General features: G+C 38.9%; 1 protein-coding gene across 3 annotated transcripts in view; it reads right to left on the reverse strand.

The window, feature by feature from the left end:
* SMG1 (SMG1 phosphatidylinositol 3-kinase-related kinase) overlaps nucleotides 1-19,380 on the reverse strand; it is a 99,458-nt gene that overhangs the window by 18,530 nt on the left and 61,548 nt on the right. For all 3 annotated transcript variants that reach the window (XM_010832640.1, XM_010832641.1, XM_010832642.1), the window contains 22 exons: nucleotides 18,226-18,474; nucleotides 17,654-17,938; nucleotides 16,185-16,329; nucleotides 15,928-16,066; nucleotides 14,830-15,060; nucleotides 14,543-14,720; nucleotides 13,719-13,880; nucleotides 12,923-13,140; nucleotides 12,466-12,620; nucleotides 10,736-10,958; nucleotides 7,330-7,576; nucleotides 6,712-6,941; nucleotides 5,608-5,856; nucleotides 4,979-5,117; nucleotides 4,787-4,896; nucleotides 4,445-4,663; nucleotides 3,557-3,747; nucleotides 2,687-2,859; nucleotides 2,272-2,551; nucleotides 1,277-1,549; nucleotides 812-1,046; nucleotides 423-649 (listed from right to left, as the gene is read on the reverse strand). In XM_010832640.1, the coding sequence (XP_010830942.1) occupies nucleotides 423-649; nucleotides 812-1,046; nucleotides 1,277-1,549; nucleotides 2,272-2,551; nucleotides 2,687-2,859; nucleotides 3,557-3,747; nucleotides 4,445-4,663; nucleotides 4,787-4,896; nucleotides 4,979-5,117; nucleotides 5,608-5,856; nucleotides 6,712-6,941; nucleotides 7,330-7,576; nucleotides 10,736-10,958; nucleotides 12,466-12,620; nucleotides 12,923-13,140; nucleotides 13,719-13,880; nucleotides 14,543-14,720; nucleotides 14,830-15,060; nucleotides 15,928-16,066; nucleotides 16,185-16,329; nucleotides 17,654-17,938; nucleotides 18,226-18,474 (4,558 nt within the window). The remainder of the gene's footprint in view (nucleotides 1-422; nucleotides 650-811; nucleotides 1,047-1,276; nucleotides 1,550-2,271; nucleotides 2,552-2,686; nucleotides 2,860-3,556; nucleotides 3,748-4,444; nucleotides 4,664-4,786; nucleotides 4,897-4,978; nucleotides 5,118-5,607; nucleotides 5,857-6,711; nucleotides 6,942-7,329; nucleotides 7,577-10,735; nucleotides 10,959-12,465; nucleotides 12,621-12,922; nucleotides 13,141-13,718; nucleotides 13,881-14,542; nucleotides 14,721-14,829; nucleotides 15,061-15,927; nucleotides 16,067-16,184; nucleotides 16,330-17,653; nucleotides 17,939-18,225; nucleotides 18,475-19,380) is intronic.

Here is a 19,380-nt window from a genome sequence, read left to right on the forward strand (position 1 = left end):
AAGTTTTTTTAAAAAGATACACTGAGGCTTCCCTAGTGGCTCAGTGATAAGGAATCCACCTGCTAATAAAGGAGATACGGGTTGCACGCCTGATCTGCGAAGATTCCACACGCCTTGGAGCAACTACGCCCATGTACCACAACTATTGAGCCTGTGCTCCAGAGCCCAGGAACTGCAACTGCTAAGCCTACAAGCCACGACTACGGAGCCCATGTGCCCTAGAGCCCAGGAGCCACAGCAAGGGAAGCCACCGCAATGAAAAGCTGGAGCCACTGCAGCTGCACAACAGCCCCTGCTCCCACAACTAGAGAAAGCCTGAGCAGCAATGAAGACCCAGCATGGCCCAAGATAGATAAAACTTAAAATGTATCCGGCTTCCCAACTCTTTCACAAGAAAACAGCACAGCTTAGCATTCACTTGCCTGGCAACATCGATGTAATGAGCATGTGTTTCTTCCTCAAGTCCCATAGCTGCATTTCTTAAATAGGCTTGAAGAGATTCAACTAGAGTCTGCAGAGGAACACCATCAGTTGTCTGCTCAATAAGACTGTCCAGCTCATGAAGCATATTTTCTAACGTGTATTCTCCTTTCATTAAACATCTCAGTGCTTCTGGAAATATGATTTGCCGGAAATTTGAATTTAATTCCTGTAAATATGTAAGAAACCTATTTTAATGCTTCCTGAGTTTAGATAAAGCAACATTAAAGGTTGAGGAAGTCAAACTGCTTTTCAGAACCAGAGATGAAAAATACAACGCTCAACATTTAAAACAAACTTACAAAATTTAAGCTAATTTAGAAGTGCTCACCTGAAGTGAGGTGTATACACCATTAGCCAAATGAACGGCCTCAGATGCTTCCATGGGGTTAGGAATGTCTAAGTCTTGTGGCACTAAATGACACTGCTTCAGTAACTGAACCAGACATGTGACATTTCCGCTCATACTGCAGAGTTCCTCCAAGAACCAGGCTCCATCCCGAGAAGTCAGATCAACCAGCTGCTCTCCAGCACTCGAAGCTGCACCTTCCATCATTAGGTTACGCCTGAATGAGATGAATATTTGTACAGTGAAACTGACTTAGTGGAACCCACACAAATAGTACCTCAAAATCTGGGAGAAAAAAAAAATAAAGCAGTCTTACACTGGGCAAGACTAACAGAAAGTACAAGGATACCTTAATTTGGGGATTAAACAAAAAACACATGAACTCTCAATAAGCACTAATGTTTGCAGGACAACGAAACAGTCTCAATGATATGTCAGCTGACTCACCTTGTGAGAGTACAAAGGGCAGAAATAATAACACTTGCTAGACTCAAAGATCCTTCCTCTCCATTCTCGTGAAGGAAAACTTTGATACAACGTTCAATTTCTTTCAACTGATCTTCACAAACCGGTACAGTGACAGCTTCCTGTTTCAAGCGTTCCACCTGTCTGATAAGTCGGCTGTTGATGTCGGCTGCGTACCGCTGCAGGGTCATCTCAGTGGCCGTGATGAACTGACACACTGTTGGGGGTGGCTGGGGCGCATACTGCATTTCATATCTTTAAAAAAGAGAAAGAGGTGCTTGAAAAGAAAGTTCACACCTTACAAAATACTAAAAAAGACAAGATGGACTACTGTATTTGATACAGAGCAGAAATCATTATTTCCATTTACAGAGAAGGTTTCAAGAGCAAAAGTAACTTCTAAAAATGATTTGAGTAACAGAAACTGTGAATTCAGCTCTCTTTACCTGATCACATCACTCTTAGATACATTTTATCTAAGAGTGAGATACATTTTAACTAATTACAGAAAACACTGTCTTATAAAGGAAAACAAGAGTTTGCTGCTGCTGCTAAGTCTCTTCAGTCATGTCCGACTCTGTGCGACCCCATAGACAGCAGCCCACCAGGCTCCCCCGTCCCTGGGATTCTCCAGGCAAGAACACTAGAGTGGGTTGCCATTTCCTTCTCCAATGCATGAAAGTGAAAAGTGAAAGTGAAGTCGCTCAGTCGTGTCTCTTAGCGACTCCATGGACTGCAGCCTACCAGGCTCCTCCGTCCATGGGATTTTCCAGGCAAGAGTACTGGAGTGGGGTGCCATTGCCTTCTCCAAAACAGGAGTTTAAACCCTCTTAAAACCACAAGAAAGTGACTCCATTCAAATTCCATCTATCAATCATTTCTTTCAGAAAATGAAATACTATGCAATTGAAAATATGAACACAACTTTGCTTCCAGTCCCAATGAGAAGTAAAGAAAATCGAGAGTGATCAACTTACTTCCTGTAAAGTTCCTGACAGCGTTCTACTGTGGTATTACAGATGAGCTCTTCCATCCAGGTCTTCCACTGCTCAATTCGATGTTTCTGAAATATGGCCTTTGGATACTGCAGAGCAACAGTTGCGTAGTGATGCAGCTGCTCCAGACAGCCTCGCAGCACCGAGCGCCTCTGCTGCAGGAGGGCACCAACCTCCCCTTCTAGCTGCTCACACTGGCTAATCAAGTGGGCCTGGCCAGCATTCTGCAGAAAGGCTGTTGCCGGCACGTAGCTGGGAGGACCTTTTGGTAAAAGATAATTATCCATTACAGTGAAGCCGTTTCAAATCAGCAGTCATTGAAAGGAGTACAAACCAGAACTCCACACAAAAACACATAACAACAAAACTCACATGCTCACATGTACATCTAACATACCAAGGTCCATCTGTGTGCTTATCTCCTGAAGCAAACTGGCCAGCTGTGTCGCTTCCAAATTACTGAACGCAGCCTGATAGTGTGTTATCCACTGTTCAAATTCATTCAGCTTCACCTGGATTGCTTCCTGAACAGCTCTCTGCTGAGTCTGTAGTTGAGTGTGTTCAGAATACCTAATGGAAGGAAAAAATTTTAATTGACTGCTGGGAATTTTCATCACTCTAAAAGTACATTTTGCTCATACTTGGACTGCCTGGTAAGCTCCTTTTTAATCTTGAGGACACCACTCAAATGTCCTTTTCTCCTCTGGTTTTTTTCCTGAGGCTATAGTCCCCTAACTATACTCGCAACATTTTAAACAAAATTCTACCACATTTACCAGAGTTATTTGAAGTGTGGAAGACTGAGATCAGAAGATCTCTGTAATCTCAGCATCTCCTGCAGTGTCTGGCACTTGCACATTTAACCACCCTTCACTGAGCCAGGCACCCACTCTATGTGAGGTTCACTCACTTAGATCAAAGCTCAGAAAAACTTGGCCATGTGGACAAAACCCACCATACAAATGAATAAGGATTCAGACATAAACTGCAGAGGAAAAAACCAAAATCCCAGGTTTTCTGAATCCAAGTTCACGGTTCTAACCACTATGTCCACCATCTCCCACAGTAACTCAAATGTCTAAATACAATGAAGCTGAAAATTTAAGTGAATTCTATTAATACTTCAAAACTGCAGTTCTTGCGAGAGCTTTGATTATTCATGTGAGTTGCTGCAACAATTCTAATTCAAGTTGATAATGTTCACACAAATAAAAAGTTCTCCTTAATGGAATAAAGATAAATTAAGAGTTCAACACTTGTTTTAAACCTGTGTTGCAGAGTATGAGAAGGATGATCCACTCCTTCAGCTCCTTCTAGAAACTCAATTTCTTCCAGCAGTTTGCCCTGCAGTTTCTCCACATCTGTTAGTTGCTCTTGCAAGCTCAGGTATTCATCTAAGCTGCTGTCCAGCTTGGGAAGTACAACCAGCATCTCATCTCTGTTTTTAAACCAGTTCACCTGTAAAAAGACATAATTAGGAAGATTCTTATAAGGCCGACTGTGAGGTATGAGGATGTATGCCAAAAGGATCATGTTAGAAGGATGTTCTGCACATGCTATTATACTTAAATCTCAACAAAGCCAGTGTGGATCACCCTCATTTTTATAAAGATAACTAATGCAATCAATTCACATGGCCATAAATGAAGACTCAATTCCACAATACACAATAACATGCAGTTACCACCATGCCACACAAAGCAAGATCAGCACCACTGGCTACCATGGAGGAGAAGACTATCCAATCAAAACCAAGGAGACAATCCAGTTAAAGAACACTTAAAATAGTCAATGGCAAACACATTCAGTCTACTAAAAAAGGTATATTTTTCAAATCATTAACCCACCTCCCACGTGGGAGTGTGACTGTGTCTTTTCATATGAGCATTTCTTAGCAAACGATCACAGCAAACTGCCATACTTTGTGACCATTTCAATATTATACATGACAGTCTTTTTTTTTATGGACCTGTTAACCTTTTTCCTTTTTTGGTGGCATTACACAGCTTGCAGGATCTTAGCTCCCTGAGGAGGGCTGGAACCCAGGCCCTGGCAGTGAAAGCACCAGGTCCTAACCACTGGACCACCAAGGAATTCCCTGGTCTTGTTAACTATTAACAAAAAAGGGACAATGACTTCTTATTACTGGCCTCACCTTAATTTCAGCTACTCTCGAAGAAAAAAGGCTGCGAGTGATCTCTCGTTCCATCTCTCTCTTGCTCTGCTTGCTCTCAGCCTGCTGGCCCCCTCCACCATAGACCGCACCAGCAAACCCAGCCTCGCCCCCAGCTGTCCAGTCCACCAGGGGGTCATATACAAAGGCCTCCAGCAGCGTCAGCAGAGTCTCTCTGCCACGCCGCATAATGTGTAGAACCTGTTTTCAGAAAACTTTTAATTAAGTTTTGCCACAAGCTTCCTCATTAAAATGTAGTTTTTCATTCCAAAGGACTTGTTAATGTAACAGGTACACTAAGAGGTATAAGAGAAAACCACATACCTGCTCACATGAAAGCCTAAAAACACCTTCTACTCCAGTTACACCCAGTGCTGTTTCAATGTTCTGTGTCATTCGAAAAGGTACTTTCTCAGGAACTCTAAGGCTTTTACCTTGAAAAGACAAATCATTATATTTTTGTCCTTTCACCAAAATATATTTGACCCTTATATAAAAAGTTCACTTTAATTTTACCTTTTTCAAAGCAAACATTGTAATCTATGTGAACAACCTCTCCAGTCGTCATATCTATGAGAACATTATCCAGATGTCTATCTCCAAGGCCAATTATGTATCCGACCATAGACATGACTGCAGTAGATCTGGCATAAGACTAAAGAAGAGGGGGTGGGGGGAGCAAGTTAGGCATTATTAGCAAATTTCCTTCCAACACGGTCTTTATCCTCTAAAATTTACAAGCCTCCACAGTCCTACTCCCTTATTTCTGAATAAATAGCTGGCACTCTTCAGGGATGCTGCATGTGATCACAGACTACAGTGAGCAGCAGCATACAACACTGAGGTCCTTGTTGTTCTACTTAATCATCAACAGAATGCAGGACTTAAAAAAACAACTATTCTTCAGTCTCTCTAGTTTTTCCCTTTCTAAAGTTGTTATTCCACTTTTCATTTCATCCATAATCCCCTTCATTCTGCCTTCATACAGTCATGGCCATGCCTCATAAAAATAAATGTAATATAAGATTCAAATGCAGGTCTCAAACTACCAATTCTAGAGGGGCAGCAGGAAGAGGGTGAACAAGACAAGACAGGACGCAGGCAAAGAATAATACTGATGACCAAGCCCAAAACAAAACACATACCTGTGTGACTCTCCACCACTCATCAGGGGTGGTACATGATGACCAAAGCTCTTTAGCAAGGAGATTTGGGGGCGTGGCCTCCATTAACTCTTCTAACACTGCCTTCATCACATGAAGAGGCCAATCCCGGCGGGACACATCCAGACTAAGCCCAACTGCTTTCAAAGCAGGACCAATTTTACTATAATAAAGTTCACTAGGACGGGGTACGATTCCAGGATTCTGAGGAGTTTGGTAGGAATCTTGGGCCTTGGAAAAAATTTTAAGACAAGATTAACTTTGCTTAAATAAGGATAAACATTACCTTGACTATAAAGTAGTATTTTAAAAATTGGTTTTTCAGCAGCATTCTCCACCTAGCTAGGTAAATCTCATACATCAAATAGCCAATTCTTCTGGACTGCAATCTACGTTATCTTTTTCTTAATTAGGTATTATCACTTTATTGAAAACTTGGTTTACTGTTATATTTTCTTGAGGTTCAATTCAAGCTCAACATCCAAGTTCCACTTTTCTTTATAACATATAATTCTGTTTAAAAAATTTATCATTCATTTATGCACATATTTCATTCTTCACCAATATGATTTAATCATAATACAAAATTAACAACACATATTCAGGAACATGTTAGACAAAAATTTAGATGTCCCTTTCCTAATTCCAGAGATCTACCCTTCAGTAATTGTTCTACGGTCTCCTTTGTTCAAACTCTTGCTCCTTCCCATACCTATCCTACTTAGAATCATTTTATTTGTCTAGATGTTGGAACTTAAAGTTGTGACTGTTTAAAAATTTACCTTTTTTATATGAAGTACTTAGAACTATTTCTTTCACATACTAAGCACTCAGATACTCAGCTAAAATGAATTCTAAAAAACTGTTCTAAATCAAAGTATAAATTTCACAGGTACAAAACAGGATGCCATAGTGATTAACTCCAAATTTAAAATTATGTTTATTCCTTCTTTAACTCTCATAAAGTTGAAAAAATGCTCAAGGGCAGTAAGCCTAGACATATTTCACACGTAACAGAGAACAAACTAATACATATACTTGTTTATCAACATTCAAATAAAAGTACGTATTTTAATTGGAATCAACCTTTTGTGCTTGCAAGGCGGCTTCCCGTTGTTGCCATCGTTTGTAAAGACCAAATAAGGGCGTGGCTCCATCCACCCACTGGATTAGGCCTGAGCGAGTTCCCAGTGGTGTTACAGAATAGTGGCGAGCATGGAAACGAGGTGTTTCCTGGCGATTGATTGTTGCAAACATGGTATTTACAATAGACAGAAATTGCATTATTCTCTCATCCAGATGTAAATCCTCCAATCCTGTGGAAACAAAATTAGTTAGGACAGATAACCAAATAGGGTGAAGTACAATGGAATGGGACTGGAAATATACCACTTTTTCGTGTCCCTCTCAATTAGCAATAGCAGTCAAGAACTGACAGTCAAAAGGGCATAATGACAGTATTAAAGAACATTCTATTCAGTCACAAGGTATTAGATACAGCATTATTAGCTGTATCTCAGTTGCCCAGCTTGCATAAATAAGCAAGAACAGAGGAAACAACAGAAAATCACACTACACAGCTTCCAACAACTTCCATCAAAATACATGATACTCCAGGCTATTCATGACATACAGAAATTCACCTAAACAACACACACAGCATTAAAACATTAATAATCAGATTAATGCTCTTTTAAATCCCACCTTTGAAAAGATAAGGATAGCTCTTCCCATCTGATCCTAGAAAGAGAAGTTTCTTTGGCTTGGTTTTAGTAGGTAAGATTGTGATGGTTCCACCAACACTGTGGATTGTGACGGTATCTCTGGCTGAGACTTCTCCGGGAAGAGCAATTTCAGTGTTAGTCATGGCAGCCAGCCATGGGCTGATTTCTTCAAGACGCAAGATGTAACTTGCACGTTTCTGTGCTCTCTGTTGCAAACTCAGCATTATCTATATTTAAGGTAGGAAAATTTACATAATCATTACCACACTTACTTTCCTCTACATTTAATCTGGCTTAAAGATAAATTTAAAATACAAACACCTCTTGTCTAGTTCATTTAATTTGCTGTTACATATTTGGGCCTTCCTGGGAAGGGAAACACTGATGTGCTGATATGCTCTCGGTGATTTCTACTTTGTTCAGACCTCTCCCAAATAAGCAATGAAATCATAGCAGATGGAAAAACAATAACTGCTGTGATCACAAAATTCAAGGCTTGTAGCGAACTAATTCCCCAGTGTTAAGCTATGTCCAATCAACACTCAAACAGATCAATTCAGTCCTAGCAAAAGAACAAAAGATATAGCAAGTTACTGGCAGGTAACTTAAAGGTGGCACACACTTTTAAGAAAGCCATCTGGGCTAACAAACACATGAAAAGATGTTCAACATCACTCATTATCAGAGAAATGCAAATCAAAACCACTATGAGGTACCATTTCATGCCAGTCAGAATGGCTGCGATCCAAAAGTCTACAAGCAATAAATGCTGGAGAGGATGTGGAGAAAAGGGAACCCTCTTATACTGTTGGTGGGAATGCAAACTAGTACAGCCACTATGGAAAACAGTGTGGAGATTCCTTAAAAAGCTGGAAATAGAACTGCCTTATGACCCAGCAATCCCACTGCTGGGCATACACACTGAGGAAACTAGAATTGAAAGAGACACGTGTACCCCAATGTTCATTGCAGCACTGTTTATAATAGCCAGGACATGGAAGCAACCTAGATGTCCATCAGCAGATGAATGGATAAGAAAGCTGTGGTACATATACACAATGGAGTATTACTCAGCCATTAAAAAGAATACCTTTGAATCAGTTCTAATGAGGTGGATGAAACTGGAGCCTATTATACAGAGTGAAGTAAGCCAGAAAGAAAAACACCAATACAGTATACTAAGTCATATATATGGAATTTAGAAAGATGGTAACATTTTACCCTGTATACGAGACAGCAAAAGAGATACTGATGTATAGAACAGTCTTGTGGACTCTGTGGGAGAGGGAGAGGGTGGGATGATTTGGGAGAATGGCACTGAAACATGCCAGTCCAGGTTCGATGAACGATACTGGATGCTTGGGGCTGGTGCACTGGGACAACTCAGAGGGATGGTACAGGGAAGGAGGAGGGAGGGTTCAGGATGGCGAACACATGTATACCTGTGGCAGATTCATGTTGATATATGGCAAAACCAATACAATATTGTAAAGTTAAAAAATTTTTAAAAAAAATCACACACACAAAAAAAGCCATCTGAAAATTTAGTAATAATTTAGAGCTCAGACTATTTGAAGTATGCAGGAAACACACAATCTTTCTAATAACTCACAGAGAGAGAATCATGTATAGCTGTATCCCTACTTAGCTAACTCAATAATCTACACCAGAATTAATGAACTCTGGGCTCTGCTTTCACGTGAAACATTTTAATCAATCCTTAGCAACATTTGTCCATAAAAGGAAAAAGGTAACTGGAAACACCTCAAGTATTCACTGACGGGACAAAAGATAAACTGTGGTACTGTTCAATAATCTATTCATGTTCAGCTGTATACAAAATATGGATGAATTATTTTAAAAAAACAAAAGCAAAAACCTAATGCTGATGAATCATTTATGGAAGTGGTAAAACACATACAATACACATAAAATATAATCTCATTTATATGAAATTCAAAAACAGGAGAGGCTAAACTATACCATTTAGAAATGTATCAATAAAAACTATTTTCTTTAATAAGGATTAATTCAAAATTCAGAGCAGTGGTTGTGGAGAGGAAGATATAATTATGGAGGGACACAGTACTTCAAAAATTTTTCTTTATGACTTATCTCACACACACACAGAGGGTTTTTTAAAAAAATATTCCCTATGGGAGGAGTGCAGGAGAGGGAAAGATCTGTATTAGCAGATGCAAACTAGCATAGGATGGATAAACAAGGAACTACTGTATAGCACAGGGAATTATACTCAATAACCTATGATAAACCACAATAGAAAAGAATATGAAAAATAAATATATATTAAAAAAGTCACTTTGCTATACAGTTGAAATTAATACAACATTGTAAATCAACTATATATCAATTTTTTAAAAGTGGGACTTCCTGGGAGGTCCAAAGGTTAAGACTCCACTGCAGGGGGCACACACAGGACCCCTGATTGGGGAACTGAGATCCCACAAGCCAAGCACTGTGGCCAAATAAAAAAAAGTATCCTTCTTATCTCCTCTGGGTTTCCTGGTTGATTTACTGAGAAGAACGCAAAGCAAGAAATTACTGCTGGAACATGAGAAAAATAAGTTTTGGCTAAGTCACACAAATAAACTTCATCCTTCATGTTAGTGCTCTTGTCTTGAGCTCCTAAGGCATTTCCTCTGAATGTAGCATTTCCTCTTGTTCACATTTTCTCCTTAAAGTCAGGTGTACTTTGTCTCTACACTGTCTAGCTTTTAACAGTTTTTTCATTACTAAAGTAAGGAAATCAGTTAAGATCAATTATAGGAATGGGACAGAGAAAGAAGGGATAAGAAAAAGATATAAAGTAATAAATAGGATCCCCCAACTAATGGTGCTATTGCTAAAACAGAGGCAAACCAAATACAGAATTAAGTGGATCAAATCATGAAAGATAAGGATTCTCAAATATTTAAACATACTAAGCATTCTTCAGCCTATGCAGAACTGCTGTCAAAAAAATTACTTATAAAAATTGATGCTGTTATATGTGAATATTTTGTCTGTTAGAAATACTGAATACCCCTCCACTAAGAAAAACTACATAGGTACAAGATTAAATTTGTTAATCTTTTATGAGAAGAATACAGCAGGCAGTCAAGCCCCTTCCCTAACACCTTACAGAATATTCTTCCTTGGTGGGAACCCTCAGTAGATGCAGTTTGCCACCCTAGGACCACTTAACCTCAAATTCTCAAAAATGAAGAAAATACCTTTCTCTATATTCTTTATAGCAACTGAACACTGGCTGTATTCCATGGGTTTAGAAAGTCTTCTCTCTGTGTTCTAAGTAAAAAGAGACCCCTTACTTAAGTTTATCTCACGGAATTTCCCATTTCAGTAGCATTCTTGAGATTTTTCTATACCTCTTTAAATGGAATCCAGCTGCTTCCAGGCTTTGCAGGGTTTGATGGTGTTTTCAGCTTTTCTAGAGCATTTTCAATGGCATCACCATAGTTATCCTGAAACCACTTTTCATGAGGTGTTTCTGCAGGGGCCGCTGTGATGCTCCTAACGTGCTCCAAAGCAAATACGATGGGCTTCATCAAAGCTGTGTGCTTCTCCCGCATGATTGCGATTTTCTCTTCTCTGACCAGAAAGACACAGAGTTCAATACAAACAAGGAAGAATATAAATTGTCAAGTGTAAGTAAACAGCATAAAAGAATAATCAAAATAAATTACTAAAATGTTTGCAAAGTAACTGACCACAACAGCACTGTAAAAAATCCAGCATATAAAAGACGCAGCTTCTCCTTTTAACAAATGGTGCTAGGAAAGCTGGATACCTGCTTACAAAAGAATGAAGCTGGAGTGTTACCTGATACTAACATGCAAAAAAAAAAGTCAAATGGATCAAAGACCTAAACATAAAAGCTAAGACTTCATTTAAAACTCTTAGAAGAAAACAAAAGAAAAAACAGATAAACTGGGCTACATAAAACTAAAAACTTTTGTGCATCAAAAGAGATCTTCATTCAAGAGTGAAAAATACACAAAATAGGAAAAAATATTTGCAAATCAATGTATCTGATAAAGGGATTAAAATCCAGAATATTTAGAGAGCTCCTAAATTTCCAACAACAATAAAACAACCCAATTCAAAAATGAGCAAAAGATTCAAACAGACAAAGGAGATATACAAATGGTCAATAAGCACATGAAAAGATACCATTCCACACCCATTAGGATGTCACTATCAGTAAGACAGAAAACAATACATGTTAGTGAGGATATGGAGAAACTGAAATCCTAGAGCACAGTTTACCAGTTCCTCTACAAGTTAAACATAGAATTAACATAAGACACAGCAAATTCACTGGCTCACACACAAAATAATTAAAAGCAGGGACACAGATACTTGTAAATCAATGCTGATAGAAGCACTGGTTACAAGAGCTAAAAGATAGGAGCAACTCAAGTGTCCACTGACAGAAGAGTGCATGAATAAAATGTGATAAAGAAGCCCCCTGCCAACGCAGAAGATATAAGAGACGCAGATTTGATCCTTGGGTCATTAAGATCCCCTGGAAGAGAGCATGGCAACCCATTCCAGTATTTTTGCCTGAAGAATCCCATGGACAGAAGAGCCTGATGGGCTACAGTCCACAGGGTCGCAAAGAGTTGATCAGGACTGAAACGACTTAGCGCACGCGCACACACACCCACATCCATACAATGAAATGTGATTCAGCAATAAAAAGGAAGGAAAGTCTGACACATGCTACAACATGGAATGAACCTTCAAAACATGGTAAGTCAAAGAAACCAGATACAAAATGACAAATACTGTATGTTTCTAGTCACACAAGGTACTCAGAATAGTCAAATTCATACAGGCAGAAAGTAGACAAGTGGTGAGCAGGGGCTGAGGTGGAGGATGGGGAAGTACTATTAAATGGGTACAGAGCTGCTATGGGTACAGAGCTGCTGTTCGGGAGGATGGTAAGTTCTGGAGCTGGACACAACACTGTAAATGTACTTGCTGCAACTGAATTGTACACTTAAAACTGGTTAAAATGGCAAACTTTATATGTATTTTACATTAATAAAAAGGGGCAGCTATGTTTTTGACGTTTAAATTGATAAAAACATACTTGCGTAAGGTGTTGTTGTTCTGGACTCTCTTCACCTCGTCTTCCAACTGCTGAATTCGTCTCAGGACATACATGTGCTGCTGTAACAGAACTCCCAACCAGAGCTCATCCCAGAGAACAGTGACCCTGCGCAGCTCAGCCACAAGCATCTGAACCTGCACACAGGGCACATCCAACATGCTCATCTCTAAGTCTACACACAGCTCAGTTCTGCTAACACTGCAAACTTCAAGCAAAATGGGCACATCTTTTGTTCATTATCCAATTACAGAACCTCAATCAGTGATTCTATCAGTACAGATTTATAAAACCAATTTTGATTATTTTAAAGGCTTTGCTCCTTAACTATCATTTCCATAACAACTTTAGGGGTTTTGTTTTTAGGTGGCTTTTTTTGGGAGGAGAGGGGAGTGGTTATAATACAAATTTATTTTAAAACATGTGAACTGTTCTATACCTGTAACACCATAGTTGGGTTTGCCGAGGACAGTTTATCTACAATTTTGCTGTAGCAGTCCTGCATCATGGCTTGGTCTTCATTCAGTCCACTTTTAGGTTCATCCTTATTGCTATCTTGAGAAGCAGGAGGGCTTCCTCCCTCACATTCAGAAACCAGCAGTTCTTCTCCTTGAATATTGCCAAGTAAAGTTGGAATTGCAGAGGAAAATTTATTTCCTATAATGAAATGGGAAAAAAGTATACATTGGTTGTTTCTCTCATGTGCATACGTTGAGTTAGGGAAAACATCTATAATGTATTTGATTCCAGAGCACTCATTTAACTCATCTTGCACATGTGCACTAAGTTGACCAAGGATCATGGATATTATGCCTTTTTACAAGTTGAGCTTCCATACTTATTAATATTATAAGCTAATAAAAGATAAGTGGGGGAAATGATAATAGGTGAGTCTCAACAAATAAAGTAAAGTTTGCCTAGCCAGAGTTCAGAACTTGGTTTCAATCCTTATCTGCCAGATAATTCAGCTCAGTGAACTGAGGGTGACTCAGTTTCTCCAAGCCCTGGCGAGTTATTTTGAGACTGAAGATACAGTGTAAAGCATACATCCTACTGCCAGACATGGCAGCTACTCACTCAGTAAGTGGTATTACTATTGATACTATTATTATTATTGTTGGGGAAAAAAAAGTCACAAACTCTTATCAACTATGGAACATAAAGCTCAAAAAATTTTACCTAATAAACAGTGTTTGCAAACTAATTTAAAGTAGCAGTATTTTAACCTTCCTTACCTGAAGCCTGTGACTCACTACTAAGCGATATGGTGCCCACTATTGCAGGATACAGTATGAGATGCGGGGAATCCTGAGCCACGCGGCAGAGGAGGTTACAAATACTCTGGCGCACATACACTTCAGGGTGGTTTAAGCGTGAGAAAAGCTGCGGAATAATTCCTTTAGGATAAGAAGAAAAATACTTTAAAGTTATTAAAGAAAAACAGTTAACATGGTGGAGGCAAAAGGATAAAACTTGATATATGTCAGCCATTAGTTCTAGGAGCCTCAAATTTCTCCCTGGGATAACAAAGAACTATATACATAATAGCTCTTGATTTGCAGGTTTAGTAAGGGTACACAGCTGTAATCAAAATCTTGATTCAAACGTTACACAGAAATATATTGTCTGTGAATGCCTGTAAAAGAAGGCAGATATAGACAATTTTTTCAAAGGGATATGAAATTTTTTGAAACATTCTTATCACTCTCTCCAAAATTCCTTTTCTATATTAAAAGCTTTTTGCCTCTCAGCCTTCCATTTCTCTAAAAGGTGGAAGGGAAGTGGTATAACAAGCAGTCCACAGTGTCGTCTGAACTAATTTAGCTATTTCATAACACATTCAAACAGTAAACATATAGGAACTTTTTTTTTGGCCACACCATGAAACACGTAGGATCTCAGTTCCCCAACCAGGAATCGAACCCACACCCCCTGCAGTGAAAGTATAGTTTCAACCACTGGCCTGCCAGGGAAATCCAAGGAACTATTATGTTTCAACTGTCTTACTACATTCTACCCAGAAGTACTTTTCCCTGAAACATTTTATTTAGACCACCACCTCTCCAAGGCGCAGTAGGTGTTGTTTCCAAGCCATGTTCCAGATACTGCCGAAGCTCCCCAGCGTGCTTCACGAGCAACCTGAGCAACCGCAGCGTGGCCATCACAATCATGTCATCCGTGCTCTGCTCCACTCTGTGGCTTAAATGGAGCCGAGGATCATCTTCATCTAAAGGAATCTAAGGATGAGAGACAAGAGGATACAATTAAACAATTCCAAATGCTGTTTTCATCTACTAGAAAAGAAATTTCAAATAAACTTTCATAAAAGAATACTGTGCTACCTACCTGCCCAGCATTGAGTTTAAGGAAAGTAAAATATGCGCTGCAGGACAGTTTATACAGGCTGAAGATTCTGTCCACAACTTTCCTCCACACTTTAATGACTCCTTCTGTTGCACTTTCATCAAGTTCTGAAAGCCATGGGCAACTTGATATTAACTGACGCCAGATAACATCAACCATGTCATCTTCCTCATTATCTTCACTTTCTGTGATCTGAAGCGTTATATCTTCATCCTAAAGAAAAACAGGGCAAAAAAATGCTATTTGGGGACACAAATTTTAAAAAGGAGAAAGGTACATGATTTTCCTAATATATGCAAGCATTTTCTCATTTATGAAAGATCAAAATATTCCACATTTAGTGCTATGCATGCTAAATAAATGTTACCATGCTTCTCTTACCAATGTAGCTAATGAAGAAGGATATAGGCATTTAGCAAAGACTAAAGATTTTGATTTGGGGAATTTAAATGCTTCAGTTACAATATAATATTCTTCCTGCAGAGAATTACCTGACCCTCTACAGTACTGCACACGTACCTAAGACCAGCTTTGGCAGACACTGATATATGCCAAAGTCTAGAACAAGAAGTCAACAGTTTTAGCTCAGCAAATAAAATTCACATGTCTAAAGTCTACAACCAAATTAGACTTATAACATTCTAGAACTAATAGAATTTTGAGACAGAAGGGAATAAATCATACAGACTATCTAGTCGGCTGGTTTTCAGCTATGGCTGTATAAATATCACCTAGTAAACTTACACAAACCCTCCTATGCCCAACACATACACAAACATTCCATTCAGAATATGTGGGGTAGTGCTTAGACATGAGCATATTTTAAAAAGCTTCTAAGCTAGTGATAAGAAGCTAATATCTGATAAGAGCAGTGAAAAGAGAAATCTATTTTACATAAAAAGAACTTCACCTTTTTTAACAGAACCCTAAGGAAATGACTTGATTTCTCAAATCACATTCTTCTTAGAAAAATATTTTAATTCACTTTCATCTTATCGAAGTTTCATCTGAAATATTTAATCAGGTATATGCTATTTAGAACACTATTTCCCCCAAAATACTGTATCAGGTTTTTCTTGCCTGAATCCCCGCTGGGCGACACACAGCCTGACCAAGAATACCATATATTCTCTCTTTTTCTTCTTCGGTTATGGTGTCTGGGAGCAGATTCTGAACTTCAGATTTTTCTCTAGGCAACAGACGAACACCTTCTCCCTGACTATAAAAATAAAACAAATCATCAGTATTTCAGCTACCAAAGCTTTGCCATGTCAGTAGACATTTTAAATCTCTATTTTGCAATGCATTAAATAAATTACACATTTTAACATACATACCTGGCATTGTCAACCACCTTTCTGCCCCACCTGTAAGCCCAACTAGCCAATGCGGCCCAAGATTTGGCTACTTCAGGTGCCTGTACTGAAGACAGATGATACAGCTGTCCCAAGATGAAGTCAGGTTCCCCAACTCCAATATGTACTGCCATGATGGGGAAAAAAAAAAATAACAATGTCACATTCATAAATTTCTAACAGCATTTTCATTTACATTTTAGGAATTTGCTATCGGTCAGTAAGTCCTATAACATTATAATGGTACATAATTTGATAAAGCACACATTTGTATTATGCTTTTCTGAAAGGCTAACATGTTGAAATCAATCACTCAGCTTCTCAAGTAAGCCTGTAAAACACATCAATGTTTTTCATGACACCGAACTTTACAAACAGTTCAGGTGTCAGACGTGTAGTAGAGTGTCTTGTATTTTGGATATGATTGGCCATTTCCTCACAATTAGATTCAGCTTAAAAATTCTGGCAAAAATAATATGTGATAAGTAGACAATTTCATTCAATGAGAGATTCATGAAGTAATATCTTTATCCCCAATTTAGAAATGAAGAAATCTCCTGCTATAGTGCCACTTGCCAATATGAAGATTTATAATGGTAACAAGCCATATGCCTTACAAATAAAGACACCTATAGTACATAGATTAGAATTACTTAGACTAATCTAAGTAACTGCAGTTCTAGGATTCACAACATCAAAATGAACAACATAAACAAAATTCTAATGTTTTAGCAAAACGTCTAGTTATCTCTCAATCTGTAAAACCTGGACAATGGTGCCTACCACAACAGGCACCCAAACACTGAATGAATTAACTAGTCCATCTGTCGAGTACCTTTCTGTAAGGAACATACATTAGTGTCAGGACGTGAAACTTGAACCTTTCTGTAGTTTTTGTGCTTCACCAGTCAATAGGATCAGAGGCCACTATTCTATATCTATGTTAAGTTCTTCCCAGTATGAGGAAGAATTTTAAATATCATAGGTAGGACCTTTCTGCCAGCAAAAACATCTAAGTCCATAAAAGCACCATGAACTGGGGAGTTGGGAAGTATGGCCTGGGAGGCTTGAGTTCAGTGACTTCCACATGGTTGGTGTCAGATACTAAAGAAATGTGCTTGAGTCACTTCTGGGCAATATAATATACTAAATTTCCACAGACAGTTTTTGTGGCAAATTATAGTCAGCCTATAACCCATTTGCCAATGCAGGACATACAAGAGACGCAGGTTCAATCCCTAGTTTGGGAAGATCCCCTGGAGTAAGAAATGGCAACCCACTCCAGTATTCATGCGTGAGAAATCCCATGGACAGAGACACCAGGGGGGTTACAGTTCATGGGGTCACAAAGAGTCAAGACGCAACTGAGCATGCACACAACATTGTAAACTTTAAAACAGGGGAAATAACCTCTAAAATTAACATTTTAAGGCTATTAAAACAAATTCTACCTGTAGATTCACTCTCTATCCGAGGATACTCTTCCTCCATCGTATTAACAGATGGTAGTTCAATTAGAGTGAGTATGTTTTTAGACAAAGTAGAAAGACCCGTGAAGTTCTGCTGCTGCTGAGCTCTGTAAACCTGTTTCAGCTGTCCTGAGATTTCTTTCCATTCTGCCTGGATCCATTTAGCCAATGTCAAAATTGACTTGGCAACAGCATGCTCAGCTTTGGCAGACTTGCAGAAAGAGATGGCACAGGAACTCAACATCTCCATTGCATGTGTTGACTGGCCTATAAAAAGATCAAAACACCATCTCTTAGCAATAAACAAATGATATTCTTTCAGGGTAAAGTAATATTGTAAATTCAGTGATAATCAATGATTTCTGGAAACATTTCTTACTATAATAATAACAAAATCAAAAGCACCAAACTATATAGATAACTCAATTACACAAAACTTATTCAGGACGCAAATGTTCTGCAAAAGTTGAAAAAAAATCAACTTTTCTATTACCATACACAGTAACATTCATACACATGATTTTTAGTATATAGTCACGTATTATTTTACTAACCTGCTGTATATAGCAGTTTTGTTTTTTCAATGTCAAGTTCAGGCCCCCATTTTTCATCCACTTGACCTTGAGTTGATAGTTTTTTAAAGTGCTGGACTAAATCCTGTGCAGTGGTAGTCTTTCCCAGCTGAACCTCGCTACACTGTGCCAGCAATCTTGTTGCAAGTGACACATTCCCCCGTTTTCTAGCAAATTTTGCTGCTGTTAGACCTAATTCCATGAGATGGCTTCTAATTGGAACTGTTTGTTCTGCAGAGAAGAAAATGTTTTATTAGTCCCAGATTGGTCTAATCCCAGAGAGCACAAAAACATGGCCAAAAATTCCTTCCCCAATTATTCTCTTTACCACTGCCTCCCTAAATAAAGATAATTCATTTTTCATCATCTTCAAATCCCTAGAAGTTAGCATAGTGCCTGGCACACAATGAACAATAAATGTTTGTTAAAATGAATGTATACAATGGAGTAGATGAAAGTAAAAATTGTCCAGTCTAAGAAATTAACTTTTTAAGTTTCTGCACCTAGTGAAGAGCCTAGGCCAATGGGCAGGAGATGAGGATAAGGCTAGACCATCCCCACTTCTTGAATAAGTACCCTCTGCCCTTCTACCATGCCATTTCCTTCTGGTTTACTCCTACCTTTCTGAAGAATCAGCTTCTCAGTCTCCTTCTCGTCCACTACCCATCCGCTATAACTGGGGCTCCTGGGGTCAAGCCTAGGCTCTCTACTCTTCTCACTCTGCATACTCTCCCTGGACAATATCATCTGCTCCTGGGGCTTCAATTACCATACAAATGCTGATGGTGCTTGAATCTTATCTCTAGAGCAGACCTGACATCTGAGTCCCACCTGCCTACCAGTCTAGTCACCTATACTCGGGTATTTCAAAGGCACTTTAACCTGTGTCACATGGAATCCATTTCCCACCACCCTCCAACAGATCTCTTACTTCCTTCTCTGTTTTCGTTCTTGGGTAAAGGCACATGATCAACCTGGCTACCTGAGAAGGAATCTGGCAGTCATCTTAAATCTTAAGACTTTACTGTCAATCCTCACGTCACATCAGCTTTTTTCTGTCCCTACTGTCACTATTTTGGTTACCTTTCACAGGGACTTCTGCTGCTCTGCCTTAGGCTCCAATTTATTCTTCAACCT

Source organism: Bison bison, unplaced genomic scaffold (genome assembly GCF_000754665.1).
Source record: "Bison bison bison isolate TAMUID 2011002044 unplaced genomic scaffold, Bison_UMD1.0 scf7180017861855, whole genome shotgun sequence".
NCBI classification, from domain to species: Eukaryota; Metazoa; Chordata; class Mammalia; order Artiodactyla; family Bovidae; genus Bison; species Bison bison.